The sequence below is a fragment of the Sciurus vulgaris genome (genome assembly GCF_902686455.1).
Source record: "Sciurus vulgaris genome assembly, chromosome: 7".
Classification (NCBI taxonomy): domain Eukaryota; kingdom Metazoa; phylum Chordata; class Mammalia; order Rodentia; family Sciuridae; genus Sciurus; species Sciurus vulgaris.
In genome coordinates, this window is record NC_136467.1 from 37,421,449 (window position 1) to 37,441,224 (window position 19,776).

Here is a 19,776-nt window from a genome sequence, read left to right on the forward strand (position 1 = left end):
GAATAACTGGAGATTATCACTACAAAAGGACCTGGATATTGACTTATCCTGTCACGTGTTGTTTATCAACCAAAAAAATAAAACAAATTCTTTTATCCGTTATCTGGAAGTACTTATTAAATCTTCCTGCTATTGAGAGGTGACTGGGAGTCAAAGGCTCTGTCCATGCTGCCTTTACTTTTTTTAACCTTTGGAGAATTATCAAGTAGTTCTTCATTTCCCTATCAGTTTGGGTCAAATATTTGACTTACAAGTTATTATAAGCATAAATCCCATGCTTCATCTATTTAGAATTTAAGTAAAGAGATCAATATGTCACTTCTTTATTTCAATATGTCACTTCTTTATTTACTTACTAATTATGTACTAATGGCTAAAGATCTGAATGAAAAATTTCTCTTTTTTTTTTTTTTTTGTCATCTTGATTTCACTTTGGCTTATCCACTATGACCTCTAAGAAATAGGACAGTAAAAGGCTAAAAAGAATTGAGAAAAGCTAGTAAACCTTGCTGATCAACATTTGGCAGAGATAACTCCATCTAATGCTGACATTTATCATTCTGTGTGTGTGTTTTTAATTTAGTAGGTAAGTGTTTTCCTAGGATTTACTGGAAAAGAATAAGTGGAAGAGAACCTCATGCCAGTTTCCTTCAACATATGTTTACAGGACACATAATAAGAGAGCTAGAGAGTCATCAGCAAAGGAGTAAAATGAGAAAAGGACTGGATTTCTTCTAGTTCCAGTTCTCTGGCCTGAAAGTTCCCCCTGCCCCTCCCACCCTGTTCTTCAAGTGTGATATGTCACAACACATGCAGCTTCTTAATTCCTCTGCTCAGTTCTCACTTCTTAGACTTTGCCCAGTCTGAACCTCCTGGTCAATGATTTAGGAGAAAGTTGGATGAATGTGTGTACTAAACACAGATTCCCAAACAACTGTAAGCATCAGAGAAAGCTTGACTTCAAGGTGTATATTTTACAATCTTTTTCTTTGAGTTGTTCCTGACTCACAAATCTCCAACCTGAAGTTAAGTTATTGCTCATGTTCTCTCTCCTATATGAGTCAGCATTATTATACAGAATAAAGAAACCATGTAGGTGAGTTCTACAAAATGCTTTCATGCTCCTTAGTTTGAATTCTTACTTTTTATTAAGCAGTTCTTTTGTTCTTTCCTTTTGAAACACACTCACACAACTATATTGACATCTTTAGCAATATATATATTTCCCTCTGGTAGCAGAAGGGGTGCAATGGTAAGAAAATATAGCTAACCCATGTTTAATACAGGTTAGGGTAATAAATCTTAAAATATATAGTAGAAGCAAAACATTATAGAAAAAAATGCAAGACTAATTTAATAGAAAGAAACAAAATTTAAGCTGAGCTCAGAACTAGTCTTCATAGCCTTCTGAATGAGGATTCTGACATTAACTGTTCACAGAATTTCCTCCAGTTACTATTGTAGATCTATATGTCCATATGTAAATATATGGATATTTATCTATATTTGGATGTACAGATAAGCTCTTCTCTTAATCCTGTGTTATAATCTCCTAACATTTTCCTAAATAAGGAATGAAACCATTCAATATGTTTTCTCTCACATATAAAAATTAATTTGGGTTTTCAGCCCTAGAGATTCAGGTTCCATGTGTTTGACGTATCCAATGCCATTCATGACATACAACATTCCCAATATTTGAGAAGACAAGTACGTGGAGTATAATTATGGACAGTTTACCACTCTGAGCCTCAGTGTTTTTTCAAAATGTTTATTCAGGGACTTTATTAGATCAATCTCAATCTAGTAACTGAGGTTATAAATATTTTTTAAAAATTATTTTAATATTACTGAAATAACTACTTCATTAGCATAATCACTATAATTGAATATATAATTAAGAGATTAGACTGCATGGTTTTCATGGTTCCTTGATCCCTTATTGATGAAATATGAGAGACAGCTACAGAGTAGTGGTAGAACTATAGAGAAAATTTAGCCGCAAATATAATAGATTGAATTTAGCTATGAAAAATACCTAAGTGTATGAGAGTAAACGGACTGTTAAATTCATGTCCTAAAGCAATGTGAATGCATCACATGTGCTTAAAGCTATTTGGTGAGGTCGTGTTTCTTCTGTGTCTGCTTGTGTGGTAAAGGGTGCCAAGAATAGAAGTGAAGAGACCATCGGTGGGGAATGCCACTGTAGTGGAGGCACAAATAACATTCTAGAAACTGTCCAAGAGGACCTGTAAAATGTGGCTCAGATATTAGCCTGGGATGGCCCCTGACAGGATCCACTCTGTGTAAGGAGGGATGCTGACCTAACAGTCTGAAGATCTGGTTCCTGATACTGATGTCTATTGTTGAATTAATAGGTCTCTAGAAAAATCGACTGACTTCCCTTAGAATTATTATTATTTTTTTTTTTGGTCCATCTATATGGGGCAGGATAGAATTAAAGTAGGCACTAGATTTTATCCAACTCTCTCTGCCTCTCAGGTGAATTTGTAACATGACAGGTATTCAAGAACCTCTTCCCTTTCCCACTCACAGGTTCACTCTTCTGCTCTCTGGTAAGCACTGTCTGTTACTCTTTCTCTCCATTACTGTTCTCCTCCCTCCATTTCTTCCCCTCCCTTTCCTTTTTCTTCTTCCTCTCTCTTCTTGTGCTCCCAGTCATCTTCCCTCTTGTTCTTCCTCTTTTCTCTGAGATGGACACTGCCTTAGACCTCTTTTTTTCCCCAGAATGCTCTGCAAGTTATTTAACACAGATATGAGTCTAAATATACCTTGTATGCTTTGCTTCCTAGACTAGGACATTGATCTTTGTATTCTTAGGTTCTAGTACACATCCTGGTGGTCACCAAAGAGCAATAAGTAAATAATACTGAATTACTAGGTCATTTCATCTCTCAGTCTGTGTCTCTTCTTAATTTCTCTCTTTCCTTTAAGAGCACCATGATTTTCTCAGTTGTTCAGTCTGAATATATTGACTATATTGTATCCATTCACGTATTTCAAATCCAAGTAGCCATCAAGTGTTTTGATTTTTCTTCCACATCAGTGCCACCTAGTCTGTCTATTCGTGCTCTTTCCCTTCTTACTTAACCCCTGATTCTCCCCTAACACAATGAAATCTTTTGATTTCTCTACCTCAGTGTCTCCACACTTGACAGCCTACAGATTATTCTTTCAAAAGCAGCTATTTGACTATTAATTTCCTTCTGAGACACCGTCAGTGACTTCCCATAATCTATCAGATCATCAAGTTCACCCTCTTTTAAAAATTTTTGGATGTTGTAGGTAGACTCAATACCTTTATTTTTATTTTTATGTCTTTTGCCTTGGTAACTGTGAATTTTATTATGTGGACATCTACCGTAGCATGCATCTGTACAAACTTTTCAGGCAGTGGTCCACAGCTGGGTTATGAATAAAAAGGCATGAATTTTTCTTTCATTTTGTTACAAGGAAGTTTGACAGAACAGAAAGTCATATGATCTTTTGATCTTTCATGGGTCAAATTTCAAGGGTCAATAAACCCCACAACATGAGGAATTCTAAATATATTAAATATTGTTATACATTCAGACTTGGAAACAGTTACAAGGTACTTGGAAACAGTTACAGTCTTCATCAAGCTAGGTTGGGGACATGAAGTCCGACAGCATCTGAAATGCTGTGAAGGCGTAACTTTACAGATAGCAACGTAAGCTTGCAGAACTTGCCTTTATTAAGGTGGTATGTTCATGTAATTCCAACACCTTCACAATTTAACGAATCAAATTTACTGTACTTCACTTCTAAAAACCTAGATGAAACATGAAAAAGAAGCCATACGGTATAAATTGCAACTTCAGGAAAAGTTTCTGCTTTGTTTTTCCAAATAATTTTTTCCCATGTAAAATAAATGTCCAATAGTTCTTGATGATGTTTGGTAAAGTCCAGTGGTGCCTTATTGATGGAAGCTTGGCTATATAAACAGTGCAAGTTGAGAAAAGGTTTGATCTCCAAACCTATTAAACTGAATGAAGCAAGGCCAGTAATGGCCACCTTGCAACATTACAGGAGGTCTCATTCTCATTGGAGGTCCGGGAGGCCTGCCTTGGTAAGGGGATACCATTGGTGGTCCCCTTTCACGTGGAGGCATAGCGCATTCACCATGAGGTGGCACTGGGGGAGTCTCGTGCCTTGCTGCTCTGGGATGCCTGGTTGTGGTGGCATCTTACCTCCAAGTGGTCTCAGTGGTGGGTTGCCTATCGGGGCCTTTCCTGGCCAAGGAAGATTACACTGATATTTAGGTAACTATGCCCTTCTTTCTTCCAGATATATCCTCATCTGGATGGATCAATGCTTGGTTGCTCTGGGGTTGTAAGTGTAGCAGGCTTACTTGTTATTGAAGCTGCCGGTTTTGCTGCAGTACTATTTGTGGTACTAGTGGTTAAAGCTATAGACTGTATATAAACAGGGAATGTTGGCTTTGGGGGTTCTGTAGTTGTTCCAGGGTTACCGTTCACAGGCTTGAAATCTGTACCAACAGGTCCTTACCCAGCTGCCTGAGGCTGTCCAGCACTGGGGAAAAGAGGTTTAGTAGCTGGAGGCTGTGGAGCAGGTACTGTTGCTGTTGGTGCAGGTGGTCTACTAAGGATACCTGGTGCTGACACAGCCTGAGCTTGAATCATTGGAGGAATTCCAGGATGTGGAATTGGGGGTGGGGGGAGAGGTGCAGAGAGACTTGGCGGCATACCAGGCATAAGAGGTGGTATTCCTGGCACCAGAGGAGGAATACCTGGCATTAGTGGAGGTGTGCCTGAAAGCTTTCCTGGTGCTTCTAGAAGTGGTGGCAGTCCTGGCTGAGCCATCAGGGGGACAGAACCTTGCTGAGGTTGAACAGGCTGTGGTTGAAATGAAGTTGAGGCTAGAGTCATCATCATATTCTTCAGAATCATCTTGTTGCTTCTTTCTTGACTCTCCTGAGTTTTCTGTTCAGGAAGTTGCCGTCTTTCATCCATGTCTTTTTCTGGAATACCTTCCATACCATATATTTCCAATTCTATGTCTGTTCTCCCAGGTATTGCATTTGGTGCAGAATCTATTCTTTATGCACCTGCATGCAATGAATAGCTAAGCCAGGTCCTGTATATGATTTCTGTTGATATATATGGCATTTAAAATGCTTTGCCTTTTGGTGGTATATAAGGATCTTCTCGTCATCAGAATCTCTATTACAATACCAGCATCACGGCGTCAGCTGCTGCTTCTTCTTGTGACTCATAGCTGTATCCTACCAACAAATTAAAGGGAGGACAAAAGAAACAGGAAAAACTTGAAATAAATCGCTGATTTTTTGGACCCTAGGAGCACCGTGTCCCACAGGAAACGAATGGTCGACGCCCTCGTTCCCTTTACTTTATTATTTATTTTTATGCAGTGCGGAGGATTGTACCTTCATATGTACTAGGCAAGTGTTCTGCCACTGAGCTACACCCCAGCCTTCAAGTTCAACCTCTTGCCAAAGTTTGCTCCATCTTTGCTACATTTCTCTTACAAGATGCAGCAACAAAATGGGCTTACATTGGATTTTTTTCTAATCAGTTTTTTACATTTTATCCATCTTTTTTTATATTTTCATCCTTAAATTCCTGTTTTTGTATTATTTACCCAAATTGTATTTATAGATATTGCCTCTATTTAGTGACAATATGAATACAATACAAATACAATACAAATATATTTTCCAGTTCTCAGGTGGAAGTTATTTCTTCCTCTTGGATTGCCATAGCATTTTCCATTTATATATCACTATATCAAATATGTACACACACACACACACACACACACACACACACACACACACAGAATGAGAGTTTTTTCTTGTTTTAACACCTTAAAGAAAGAAATGGTAAGCTCTTTGAGATCTAATATAGTATTTTGCTTTAGTGCCTTCCATAAGGCTTAGTATTCTTAGTAGACAGTCTATTCGATCTAAACATTTTATATGATCACTTGTTGCATTAAGGTTCTTTTATTGCTACATTTCTCCCCAAGTTTCTGATGAAATTTTTCCCTACAGCTCTTTTCAATTTCTTGTTTTTCTTCAAATTCTATTTTAGCAGAAAAGTGAGTGCACTGGAGAGAGTACTGTTATATGAAATCATGTATATGAAATACTCAATAAAAGTTGTAAAATGAAAGTCAAGAAGTCGAAGAGGAGAAAAACATTCGGTAAATCCAAGAACAATGGACCCATCGTGCATTGATGAGAGTGGTCTCCATTGTTTCGCCATTGTGAAGAGTATTTCCATTGCTCTTGTTATTATAAGTACTATTTACTGCTCCATGTACATTTCCCCTTTTAGAACATTTCTTTAAAATCATTCAATCCTAAGATACAGCTGATGCCAAGCTTTTATGTAGCAGAGTACTTTCCAAACAATATATTTCTGCTTTCAGTTATTCAATGTCAATTCAAATAATTATTCTTATAGAAAGTTAAAATTTTAGTTTGTGCATTATACCTTAAAATAAAATGTAGTTATTGGCAAAGCATTAGAAATCTGTGTTAAAGTGAGGGATTTAAGAAATTTTATTTATGGAACAACCTAGGTGCCCTTCAACAGATGAATGAATAAAGAAAATGTGTATATACACAATGGAATATTACTCAGCCATAAAGAAGAATGGAAGTATGATATTTGCTGGTAAATGGATGAAACTGGAGACTGTCATGCTAAGTGAAATAAACCAGTCTCCCAAATCCAAAGGCCAAATGTTCTCTCTGATACACAGATGCTAACACACAATAAGCCAGGGGAGAGGATAGAGAAGAATACAAGTTAACTGGATTAAATATGGGGAAATGTAGGGAAGGGAGGTGTGGGAATAAGAAAGATAGTAGAATGAATCGAATATAACTTTCCTATGTTCTTAGAATAACACACGGATCAGTGTAACTTCACATCATGTACAACCACAAAAAATGGGAAGTAGTCCACGTATGTATGATGTGTCAAAATACATTCTACTGTCATGTATCACAAAACAAATAAAAAATTTAAAAGAAATTTTATTGTTGAGATCTTGATAAAATTTTCCTTGAATGGATTTCATAGTAGTAAAACCATATGAAGTCAATACTGTTTATAAAAACCCATATGCATATTGTTACCCTATGTTAACCCTAATAGAATCCACAGGAGGTAGAAGGTAAAGACCCTATCATATATGGGGTTGTGTATTATATACATACATATATGTGTACATATATATAATATATACACACACTCTATACATATACATGTATATATACACACCATATGTATACTATATACTGTACGTACTACCTATGCATCCATAAATCTACACATATTCATATGTATATAGTATATTTATACATACAAACACACATACACACACACATACCACACTTGAGAAGGCTGCACCTCAACAGAAGTTAAGAAAAAATTAAAAGTCACATTCTAATTAGAAAATATAATTAGACAGTAACTCTTAATTCTTTATGTATGTGTTTATTCTGTATTTATGTTTCTAAATATTGGTGCAAGATGAGAATGCAATTAAGTTTAAAGCAGTATTTTAGCATCAACAGGGCAATTTGCAGCATTTGTTTGACCCATAAAGAGAAATATGAATTATAAGTAACATATCAACTTTATTGAAAGACTATTTTCATTTCAGAAAAATATTTTTTTCCCAAACTCTTTTTTTAAAGTGAGTTAATGAAGTATCGATCACTGAAATTATGGTAATAGTTTATATATACATATAGGATTAATAAAGCTACTTTTTTCTTGATCTTAAATGAGTTTTTAATATAATTCACTCTGATTGTCAAAGTAAGCAACATTTAAAAACACAAAGCAAGGGCTGGGGTTGTGGCTCAGTGCTAGAGTGCTTGCCTAGCCTGTGTGAGGCACTGGGTTCGATCTCAGCACCACATATAAATAAATGAATAAAATAAAAGTTCATCAATATCTAAATATATATATATAAATACTATATATATATAAAATAAAAACACAAAACAAAAATTTCAAAGTGAGCCCTATGCATCTTCCCCATGATAGGTAATGTAATTGTTACTGACTTGTGAATATGCAGGAATTGAAAATAAAGAGCTACACATTCTTATTTTACAGATGTGTGGGTATGCTTTTAAAATTATAGTAGATTTTAGAATAAAAACTGAGTAGTGATATGAACTGTAAAGACTGATGAAAGAGGACGACGACTCAGAAGTAGAGAAAGTCATAGGAAGGAGAAATGTCAGATTCAAAATGATGACTCTATGAAAATAAACATAAATGCTAGACCAAAGACATCCTAAACAGAGGATTAAGTATTTACTGGTGTTTTCTGTCACTGCTGTTTGGCAGTTGTTCATTCAGATACTCCAGGTATTTTCATGGGAAATTTTACCTTCTCATTCTGGATACCTAAAGAACAGTGTGCACCATTTAAATGTGGCCACTGAATAAGATCTGGCTGCTACCTAGCAGCAGCAAGTCACAGTTTATAACTGCCTGGTTAGCTCGTGAAAATGATACCAAAAGCTGCATCTTCAGTCTAACAAGACTGAATTGAAAGTATCATCACTTTACTCTTAAGTCCAGTTGGGAAAATGTTAGCCTCGAGTTAGATACGTAATGCAGTTTAACATAATAATTAGAAAGCCTCTTTCTTCCAGCTTATATATGTGCTCAACGTAGCACAGGAAACAACAGTTGGGAGCCCGGTGCTGTAAGTGGTCCTAAGACTGGCAAACAGCATTTGAAACCCAAGTACTAGATTCTGTCAGAGTTTAAATTGCATTTATGGATGTAGATTTTTGTAGTTTTGAGGTTTTAAATTAAATGGCCACCAGAGTTTATTTCAGATTCCACATTAAATACATTGAACCAGATTCCCAGTTTGGGCTCACCATCTGTGTAACATGCTGATTACTTTTACAGAACTGAGATTCTGATCTCAAAAATATAAATGTATAAAAACACCCAAGTAAGACTTTTTTTGTATTTTTTTTTTTTTCTTCTTTTTCTCCCCTCCTGATTTCCATTTAACAAGAGAGTTGACTTTCCTTAGTGTGGTAAGGGAGGCACTAGCAACGCCCTGACCTTGGTCTTGACCTTTAGTTTTGTCAAATCAATGTTTTTCTGTGTGTTGGTTTCTTTACTATGTAGCCTTTGCCAGGGCCATGACTTTCATAGAGTAATTATTTTGATTAAGTTAGACGATTAAAGTTAGTCTTGCATGAGGAAAGAATACACTTGGGAATCAGTGATGGATGGACTCCAATCTTCGGAGAGTTCAGTCCTGCCAGCATTTTCCAGTTGAATAGAAATTCACTTCCCAATTTGGTTTGTATGACAGTGAATGGGTTGTTAGAACTAAGTGTTTTCTAGAAAAAGTCAGAAAGAGATCAAGAAGAAAAGAAGACAATGTTAATGTCCACATGTATTCTTGTAGGTTTTTCTCAGATTTTTTTTTTTTTTGCTTTGATGAACAACATCATTATTGAAATAATTAATGTTAATTAATGTGTCATTTTTTGTAAATGGTAGTTTAGTGTTAACAATTAGACTAATTAGTATACACCATAGCTTAGTGACATGACAAATCATAGAGCAGAACATGTTGACTCTTCTCCATTATGATGTATTAGCTAATTCACTTGCTCAATAATGACCAAAGAAGAGAACAACAGGGAATTGAGGAGGAACAACAGCAACAACAATAAGGGCATTGCAGCCACATTTCCAGGTTTTTCTGTTTCTGCCAAGTTCCTGGGTACTAAGGATTGTTGTTATCATACGTTTTATTTCTTATCGGTAAATCATAGTACCTGATTGAAAATTGCAAGAATAAGACAATGAATAAATTAAATACATGAAAACGAAATATGACTTCCATTTTTGCTGAATTTGCATATGCTATGTTATGCTCGGCGTGTTACTTTTCTCAGATCATTTTTGGTAAAGTTGACAGCTGTCTGCAACTTTGATTTGTTTTTCAGAGCCTATGCGAACCCCAAAGACTTTAAAGATTGCTGAGATACAAGCGAGGCGCATTGCTGTGGACTGGGAATCCTTGGGTTACAACATTACTCGCTGCCACACTTTCAATGTCACTATCTGCTACCATTATTTTCGTGGTCACAATGAGAGCAAGGCAGACTGTTTGGACATGGACCCCAAAGCCCCTCAGCATGTTGTGAACCATCTGCCACCTTATACCAACGTCAGCCTGAAGATGATCCTAACCAATCCAGAAGGAAGGAAGGAGAGTGAGGAGACAATTATTCAAACAGATGAAGATGGTATGCTGATATTTCATTATTTTCAAAAGAGGAAATTATGTAATAGGAATATTTTAATTTCTTACAATATTCCCTAGATTACTGAATTTTGAATTGGACTCAGAAATCTGCTAAGTTCTCTTAATACGGTTAACGTTGAAAAAAGCTTGCCTTTAACAAAATTTTTATTCTCCAGAGAAAAATCCAAATATCAAATGAAATGTACCTCTGTTGTCCTCTCTTTTAAAACAGTGATGTTAAAGTGACCACTACACCAAATAGTTGAAGTTTTTCTCATCACATGCTAAAAAATAATTTTCCCTATCCATGTCACTTTATATCAATTGCCTGTTGGTAAAATTCACTTGATTATAGTTTTGGGGATTTTGCATTTTACAAACCATTACTAGCTCTTTTGTTTTTCTAATATTTGAAAATAGGTGCTACCTATTCCATTTATTTATAAATGATCTACATAAGCCTGAATACAAAAGTGGGCCCCAGCTCATATCTTCAAGTCTAAATAAAGGCCCTTGTTAGGTATTGGCAGGTTCTTATTCTTTTTATATCCTGTTATAATCCAAGTAACTGAACTACACTTTGTCTGATTTTGGAATAATTAAGTGATAAGGACAAATATTTATATTAATATTGTAAGACGCCCTCACCTACTTTAGCAGTATATTCATGATCATTATTGTAAGTGTGAATGCATTTTCTGATTGAGCAAAATTATACACAGAAGTCTACAAATGGCAATATTCTAATAATAATAATATATTCTTTTGGTGTATGATATTTCATTTCAAAATTTCCTTTTATGAATGAAGGCATGTAGGCACAAAGCCTGTTCTTTAGTGAATTGAGGCAAAAATAAACTGAGAATCAAGAATCTTGGACTTTAAGTCCTGGCTTTAGTCTCTCTGTCACCTCAATGAATCCTTTTAAAACCTCTCCAGCTCTCCACTCTCATATCTAATGGGGTTTAATCAGGGAATCTGGAAGGTTCCATCCCCTCCTAAAACCCTCTTGACTAGCTTGAGAGTAGGGCTGCATTTTTGTTTGGTTTCAGAAAACAGGTTGTATTTTAAAGCCAGGAGTTCCTAACTTCCCTCAAGTTCCGAACTTTATGCTCAGAGTCCCTTTTGGTGAGTACCAAGTATGAGATTGCTATAAAAGTAGGTTCATATCCTGCAGTTTCTAGAAATATTATTTCAAGTTCTCCCAATCTGAGAAAGGAAACCTTTCAACCCTGTTTTGTCCTGTTGCTTTATTATAATAAAGAGAAGTGAGACCCTTTACCCACATTTACCTCAGACTTTGAAGGAAACAGTTAACATAATCCAAACACTATGTGTAGAGTTATTCCCATATTACCAAAATTTTGGAGAAGACTGAGACTTATTTATGATGAATGTACTCTGACATGTTTGAGGTAATCAAACATGACCATCTTAGCTATTATGTTTGAATTTTGCCTGACCAAAGTGGCAGAGTGCCCTAATACATACAGGCAAAAACTCTTTACCACCATCCCATGCATCACACACACACACATACACACACACACACACACACACACACACACACACTCAACATTTGTTTGTGCAAAACAGAATGGTCAAGGAGTGATTGATTCATAGTTGAATAATAAAAATGGGAAGCCTAAGCATGGATTCAAAATCTCTGTAAAATTTCTCTCTCATTCTTACAAAGTAGGATAAATGCTGTGACTCTTGGGTCACATTAGACATTTTGTAACCCATGTTTTCAGTAATTAGAGAGTACTCACATGTTTTATTGCTGCACTTAAAAGTTAAAAGCATGATTTCTTAATTGGTAATTTTAGACTCGGTTCCATGAGTTATACGCTTTTTTTAGCCAATCGTCCTTTACCAATATAATTTATCTTGATGATATTCTCTAGTATGGTTTGTTAGTTTGCCTTTCCCACAAACAAAAGAATACAGCCAGGCTTTTATAATCTTTTTTATCTTGCATTAAATTTTTAAACTAAGTATATTTTTGAGAGACAGAAAACTACATTAATAATCTGGGAATGAATTGCCATAGAACCTTGCCCTAAATCGATCAAAATATAAACTGCTGTTTGTTTTATCCAGAAATAGTCTTGTAAAATTAAAATAGCACTACTTATTCTAATTTCAATATTATTTTTAGGCCTAATTTTATTTTAACCTGTACTTTGAATAATGTTTACTAGTTTAATAATATTAATTTCCATATTATTACTTCATGGTATAGACACAAGCTAATTCCTTCTGTGACTCTTTTCCTTTTTGTTTTATATATAATATTTAATGATTGTGTGCAAACTTATATGAGGTATTTGTAAGTAGCTCAGTCTTCTTTTGCCCATATGAGCTTCAGTTTTTACACAGAATGCCTGATGTGTCTTAATGTTCCTGAGGGAGAAAAAAATATCTAAATCATAACCCATTGTTGCAAAGATCGATGGATTATGATGATCTGATTAAGTCAGTCTTACTAAATTATTGCTGCCCTATATACATAGAAAAAGAATAAATTATCAACCATGTAATAAAAGGGTATAATTATAGGAAAAGAATTCTGGGGACATCAATAAATCATGAGAGCAAAGCTAGAATGATTTCCCACCAGAACCCTAAGGTAGAATTTATATTTAATTTATTGCACACATTTTTTAATGCATGGGCAGAATTTTTTGTATGAGGTTTTGTTTTCATTTTTTATTCCAGCATTCATGAAAATCAATATTATGAAGTTAGCTCAGCAAAAAGCCTGGTTTGAGGACATTTTTTTTGAGAATACAGAGCTATTTTTAAATGTATATTTATTATATTTTAAAGGCTATAATGCTTATTTAATATAACCTTGTCCCACCCACATTTCATTTTTCCTTTCTTTTCCATTTTTAGAGTTATATTTTAAAGGACTTTCTTATACTGAAAAAAAAATTAGCTGAAACAGCTCTCATATAAATCACAAGCAGAGGAACAAAAGTCAGCATTCTGTCTCTATTAAAAGTTGTTGATGTGGAAATGTGAACTGACATTCCTTGCAATCTGTAGACTGCCATACAATGACTTTAGTCACTTTATGCTGGTTTTACACAAGTCATAAGTGGGTGGAGACGTTGTCTGTACATATAGACCTTGTCTTTCTTCAAATGGGAACAATTAATGAATGTAATTGTTCAGTGCCCACACCTCACCCCCACCTCTTAATGTGTGTGCTCTAGTTCACCCAAGTGCAACTTTCTTTCACCTGCTATACTAGTTCAGGTAAAAATCAGTAGATGCACTTTTTATACTTAATTTTCCTATACACTCTTCCTCTTACGACCTGTAGGTTCTTGAAGCAAATTCTGATGACCAAGGGGAACGTGTGAGAAGGGCATAGAAATAAAAATAGTACAGGATAGTTGTCTTCCAATTTCTCCCTCTTTCAATGCAAAATTCTGCAAACATTTTAAATCATCCCTAGTTGGGAACAATTTGAAATACACCTGTGCCATTTTATAGCATTTACAGGTCAAATGGCATTGTCACCATAAGCATTTATCATTTATAATGCCATTAAATGAGCACTTCCTCATTATTTGGGTTTTCTCCTCCTCTTCCATCTGCCACTGTCTCTGAGAGATAGGTAAAGAAATACCTTTTCCTTAATTACAATCATAAACTATGTCATTTGAATAAAATGGAAACAACAAATATTCTTGTGGAAAACAGTGCCCGTGGCAGCCTCAGCCGTTGCCACAGGTTGCACTGAGTGGAGGTTGTGGGCCTCCTGCCTTGACAGGCTGAGTCATCTGTACTGATGCCATGGGCTGGGGACAGTGGATGGCTTCCATTGACAGATGCAAGGCATATCTCCCAAAGTTTAGGCTGGCTTCTTTTCTGTTTACTATGGGTTTCTTTTTTTCCTATGGGTTTCATTCCTTTATGAATGTATTATTAAGTACCAAATTATGTTTTCTGTCTCAGAGGTCATAGCATCATTCATAGGCTCCTTGTAGATTCAAGTAAATCTTACCCTTGTGACACATTCAGAATTTCTTGATGCTGTTAGCCACAAAGCAATGCATTTCCTTTGATCCAATGATTTTTAATTTATTTCAATCCTCACAAAATTGCTCTGTACTTTGAAACGGCATTTCTAGATAATGTCATGTGTGAAGTTCAGTGAAACGTTAGATTGAGGGAAAATATTAATTAAAAATCATACTTGCCCAACATTGGGTTGATATTTTCAAAAGGAAGCAAGACTTAAAGCCAAGTATGCTAGATAGTATGTATTTTAAGCATTATCTAAGGTGAAATCTGAATATTTGTGTGACTACATAGTTAAGTATTTAAGTAAAATATATAAAAGGGAACTGCACGATAGCAGAGTATCTTATGTTTTGGCAACTGAAGTTGACACATCATTTAGCATTACCACTGGGTTTTGCCATTTATATGACACTCCCAAATAAGGATTTGAGTGAAAGCTCCTCAACTCTAGTCAGACCTGGAAATGCCTCAAAAGTCATAATACAAAAGGGCAAGGGTTGTGGCTCAGTGGTACAGTGCTTGTCTATCATATGTGAAGCTTTGGCTTAGATTCCTAACACCACTATGAAAAGCAAACAACAACAACAACCAAAAAAAAAAAAAAAAAAAACGAAAGAGAAACAAACACCCCAAACCAACAAAAATAAAATAAAACAGATTCTTATGCAGTCCTAAATTGTTTTGATATTATAAACTGCTTTGATTCTTAGCTATGAAAAAGTAAATTACATTTAAAAGACTGAAGCAATGACATTTGAACCTATTCATCTTGAACAACTGTTTTTAAATTTAAAAATCAATGCTGTCTTTTTATAATTGTAAAGAATTTAATAATTATACCAATAAAAGTCAGGGTGATTATTAATGGGCATTTCAATTCTGTGCTATGTAATTTGACTTTTGAGTCCAGAGAGTGTTAATTATTATTATAATTCATTATTTTATGAACTTTGTTTATGGAGACTCTTAGGGGGATTATTATAATCTTCAAAAAATCTTGCAGGGAAATATGACTGTTCTTGAAACGAATTACAAATAAGATCTTCGTGTTATTAGAGGTATGCAAGAGAGAAAACTAGACTACATAATTTATGCAACTCTCTAAGGTGATGGAATATTCTTTTGAATAATATAACTTTGCATTTCTGTATTTTCTGTCTTAGAAACTTACAGGCTAAGTTCCTGTATACCAGAGTCAAGTCACAAAACTGGTCATATAGCTCACTTTTCTTAAGTATACATTTTTATTTGTTTTAATTTATATTTCTTTATAGTTCTTTATCAAGTTTACATGATTTACTTTTTCTATTTCTGATGTAAGTATTCTTATAACTCCAAATGCATGTGTTTGTAGTGCCTGGCCCCGTCCCAGTCAAATCTCTTCAAGGAACATCCTTTGAAAACAAGATCTTCTTGAACTGGAAAGAACCTTTGGATCCAAATGGAATCATCACTCAATATGAGGTACTGGGAGAATGAGGAAGTTCATTGAAATGTGGATGGAAGGACTGAGAGAGAGAAACAAAGGGAAAAATTAGAGGGAAATAATAGAAAAGAAGTGAGGATGAGAATTTAATCATTTTCAAATTCTTAAAGTAAATACTTCTTTTTTGTTTCTCTTTTAGGGAAGCGTAATTGTTGTCAACAGACTTACTGATGATTGTAATGAATCATCACATATACAAACCTCATTTCCCTTTTTATACAATAAAGAAACTCATTTAACACTGTTTTTTAGAAGATGCCATTAATATCAATTGTTTCAGGGCGATGAATTAATGCCTCCCCCCAAAAAATTATAAACCTGTTCCATATTTTCATTGCAAATTTGAGTATAAATCATTGTATTTTCAAATATTAAGAGAAGAAGTGAAAGGATAATATTAATTGCACAAATGTGCACTGCTGTTCCTGCATAGTCAGTGTTGATTAAAGCCTAAATTCTGAAATTTCTGGTGACTGCAGAATGAAACATGAGAATGAGAATCATTAAGAGAGTCTTATAGTCTGTGCCTATGTTAACATATTTGAATATTACTTTCATGAAATTTGTTATATACCTTGAACAGAGTATAAAATGATGTTAATAATGTACGTATCTTGAGCACTTTCTGTGTTTCATACATTAATGTAAATCACATGTGGTAACATATGCCTGTGATCCCAGCAGCTCAGGTAATAGGATTGCAAGTTCAAAGCCAGCCTCAGGAATTTAGCAAGGCCCTAAGCAACTTAGCAAGATCATCTCAAAATGAAAAAGGGCTGGGATATGACTGAATGGTTAAGTGTCCCTGGGTTCAGTCCTTGATACTTTTAAAGTATGTAACTACAAAGTTTTGTATGTGTGCATACATATTTAAGTCATTACATGTTAATAATACTTGTTATTTTATTTTATTTTTTTAAATTTATTTTTATTGTAAACAAATGGGATACATGTTGTTTCAGTTTGTACATGGAGTAACAGCATACCATTTGCATATTCATATATTTACATAGAGTAATGATGTTTGATTCATTCTGTTATTTTTTCCTTCCCCCCCACTCCTCCCACCTCTCTTTTCCCTCTATACAGTCCCTCCTTCCTCCATTCTTGTCCCCTTCCCACCCCCATTAAGTGTCATCATCCACTTATCAGTAAGATCATTCCTCTTCTGGATTTTTGAGATTGGCTTATCTCACTTAGCATGATATTCTCGAATTTCATCCATTTGCCTGCAAATGCCATAATTTTATTATTCTTTAGAGCTGAGTAATATTCCATTGTATATAAATATACCACAGTTTCTTTATCCATTCATCAATTGAAGGGCATCTAGGTTGGTTCCATAGTCTGGCTATGGTGAATTGAGCCTCTATAAACATTGATGTGGTTGTATCTCTGCAGTGTGCTGATTTTAAGTCCTTTGTATAAGCCAAGGAGTGGGATAGCTGGGTCAAATGGTAGGTCCATTCCAAGTTTTCTAAGGAATCTCCACACTGCTTTCCAGAGTGGCTGCACTAATTTGCAGTCCCACCAGCAGTGTATGAGTGTACCTTTCTCCCCACATCCTCTCCAACACCTATTGTTGCTTGTATTCTTGATAATCACCATTCTAATTGGGGTGAGATGGAATCTTAGTGTAGTTTTGATTTGCATTTCTCTTATTACTAGAGATGTTGAACATTTTTTCATCTATCTGTTGATTGCTTGACATCTTCTTCTGTGAAGTGTCTGTTCATTTCCTTAGCCTATTTGTTGATTGGGTTATTTGTATTCTTGGTGTAGAGTTTTTTGAGTTCTTTATACATTCTGGAAATTAGTGCTCTATCTGAAGTATGAGTGGCAAAGATATTCTCCCACTCTGTAGGCTCTATCTTCGCATTGCTGATAGTTTCCTTTGCTGAGAGAAAGCTATTTAGTTTGATCTATCCCAGTTATTGATTCTTGTTTTTATTTCTTGTGCTATGGGAGTCCTGTTAAGGAAGTCTGATCCTAAGCCAACAAGCTGAAGATTTGGACCTACTTTTTCTTCTATAAGATGCAGAGTTTCTAGTCTGATTTCAAGATCCTTGATCCATTGTGAGTTGAGTTTTGTGCAGGGTGAGAGAGAGGGGTTTAGTTTCATCCTGTTGCATATGGATTTCCAGTTTTCCCAGCACCATTTGTTGAAGAGGCTCTCTTTTCTCCATTGCATATTTTTGGGACCTTTGTCTCATATTAGAAAATTGTATTTATTTGGGTTTGTGTCCGGGTCCTCTATTCTGTACCATTGATCTACCTGTCTATTTTGGTGCCAATACCATGCTGTTTTTGTTACTATTGCTTTGTAGTATAGTTGAAGTTCTGGTATTGGATACCTCCTGTTTCATTCCTCCTGCTAAGGTTTGCTTTAGCTATTCTGGGTTTCTTATTCTTCCAGATGAATTTCATGATTGCTTGCTCTATTTCTCTGAGGTATGTCATTGGGATTTTAATTGGAATTGCATTGCATCTGTATAGCACTTTTGGTAGTATGGCCATTTTGACAATATTAATTCTGCCTATCCAAGAACATGGGAGATCTTTCCATCTTCTAAGGTCTTCCTTAATTTCTTTCTTCAATGTTTTGTAGTTTTCATTGTAGAGATCTTTTACCTCTTTGGTTAGATTGATACCCAAGTATTTTATTTTTTTTGAGGCTATCGCAAATGGAGTTTGTTTTCCTCATTTCCCTTTCAGCTGTTTCGTCGCTTGCGTATAAAAATGCTGTAGATTTATGTGTGTTGATTTTATAGCCTGCTATTTTGCTGAATTCATTGATGAGGTCTAGAAGTTTTCTGGAGGAGGTTTTTGGATCCTCTAAATATAGAATCATGTCATCAGCAAATAGTGACAGCTTAAGTTCTTCTTTTCCTATTCGTATCTCTTTAATTTCTTTAGTCTGCCTAATTGCTCTGGCTAGAGTTTCAAGGACAATATTGAATAGAAGTGGTGAAAGAGGACATCCCTGTCTTGTTCCCATTTTTAAAGGGAATGGTTTCAGTTTTTCTCCATTAAGAATGATGTTGGCCATGGGCTTAGCATAAATAGCATTTACAATGTTCAGGTATGTTCCTACTATCCCTATTTTTTTAGTGTTTTGAGCATGAAGGGGTGTTGTATTTTGTCAAATGCTTTTTCTGCATCAAATGAAATGACCATATGATTCTTATCCTTAAGTCTATTGACATGATGGATTACGTTTATTGATTTACAAATGTTGAACCATCCTTCCATTCCAGGAATGAACCTCACTTGATCACGGTGCACAATTTCTTAACATGTTTTTGGATACGGTTTGCCAATATTTTGTTAAGGATCTTTGCATCTATATTCAACAAGGATATTGGTCTAAAAATTTCTTTCCTTGATGTGTCTTTTCCTGGTTGGGTATGAGGGTGATATTAGCTTCATAGAATGAATTCAGTAGGGTATCCTCCTTTTCTATTTCCTGGAATACTTTGAGAAGTATTGGAATGAGTTCTTCTTTGAAGGTCTTGTAGAACTTGGCTGAGAATCCGTCTGGTCCTGGGCTTTTCTTGGATGGTATATTTTTAATGGCTTCTTCTATTTCATTGCTTGATATTGATCTGTTTAAATCGTGTATGTCCTCCTGGTTCAGTTTGGGAGGAGCATATGTCTCTAGAAATTTGTCAATGTCTTTAGTACTTTCTATTTTGTTGGAATACAGATTTTCAAAGTAGCTTCTCATTATGTTCTGTATCTCAGTGGTGTCTGTTGTGATATTTCCTTTTGCATCATGTATTTTAGTAATTTGAGTCTTCTCTCTCCTTCTTTTTGTTAGTGTGGCTAAGGGTTTGTCTATTCAAAGAACCAACTTTTTGTTATGTCAATTTTTTGAATAGTTTCTTTTGTTTCAATTTCATTGATTTCAG

General features: G+C 35.2%; 1 protein-coding gene and 1 pseudogene across 5 annotated transcripts in view; one reads left to right on the forward strand and one right to left on the reverse strand.

Annotated features, from left to right (window-relative positions):
* PTPRK (protein tyrosine phosphatase receptor type K) overlaps positions 1-19,776 on the forward strand; it is a 561,297-nt gene that overhangs the window by 420,339 nt on the left and 121,182 nt on the right. For all 4 annotated transcript variants that reach the window (XM_079148159.1, XM_079148160.1, XM_079148158.1 and 1 more), the window contains exons 8-9: positions 10,037-10,339; positions 15,734-15,843. In XM_079148159.1, coding sequence (XP_079004285.1) covers positions 10,037-10,339; positions 15,734-15,843 — 413 coding nt within the window. The remainder of the gene's footprint in view (positions 1-10,036; positions 10,340-15,733; positions 15,844-19,776) is intronic.
* On the reverse strand, positions 3,618-5,278 carry LOC306666224 (BUB3-interacting and GLEBS motif-containing protein ZNF207-like; annotated as a pseudogene). Its single transcript has one exon. The product of its transcript is annotated as a BUB3-interacting and GLEBS motif-containing protein ZNF207-like (transcript).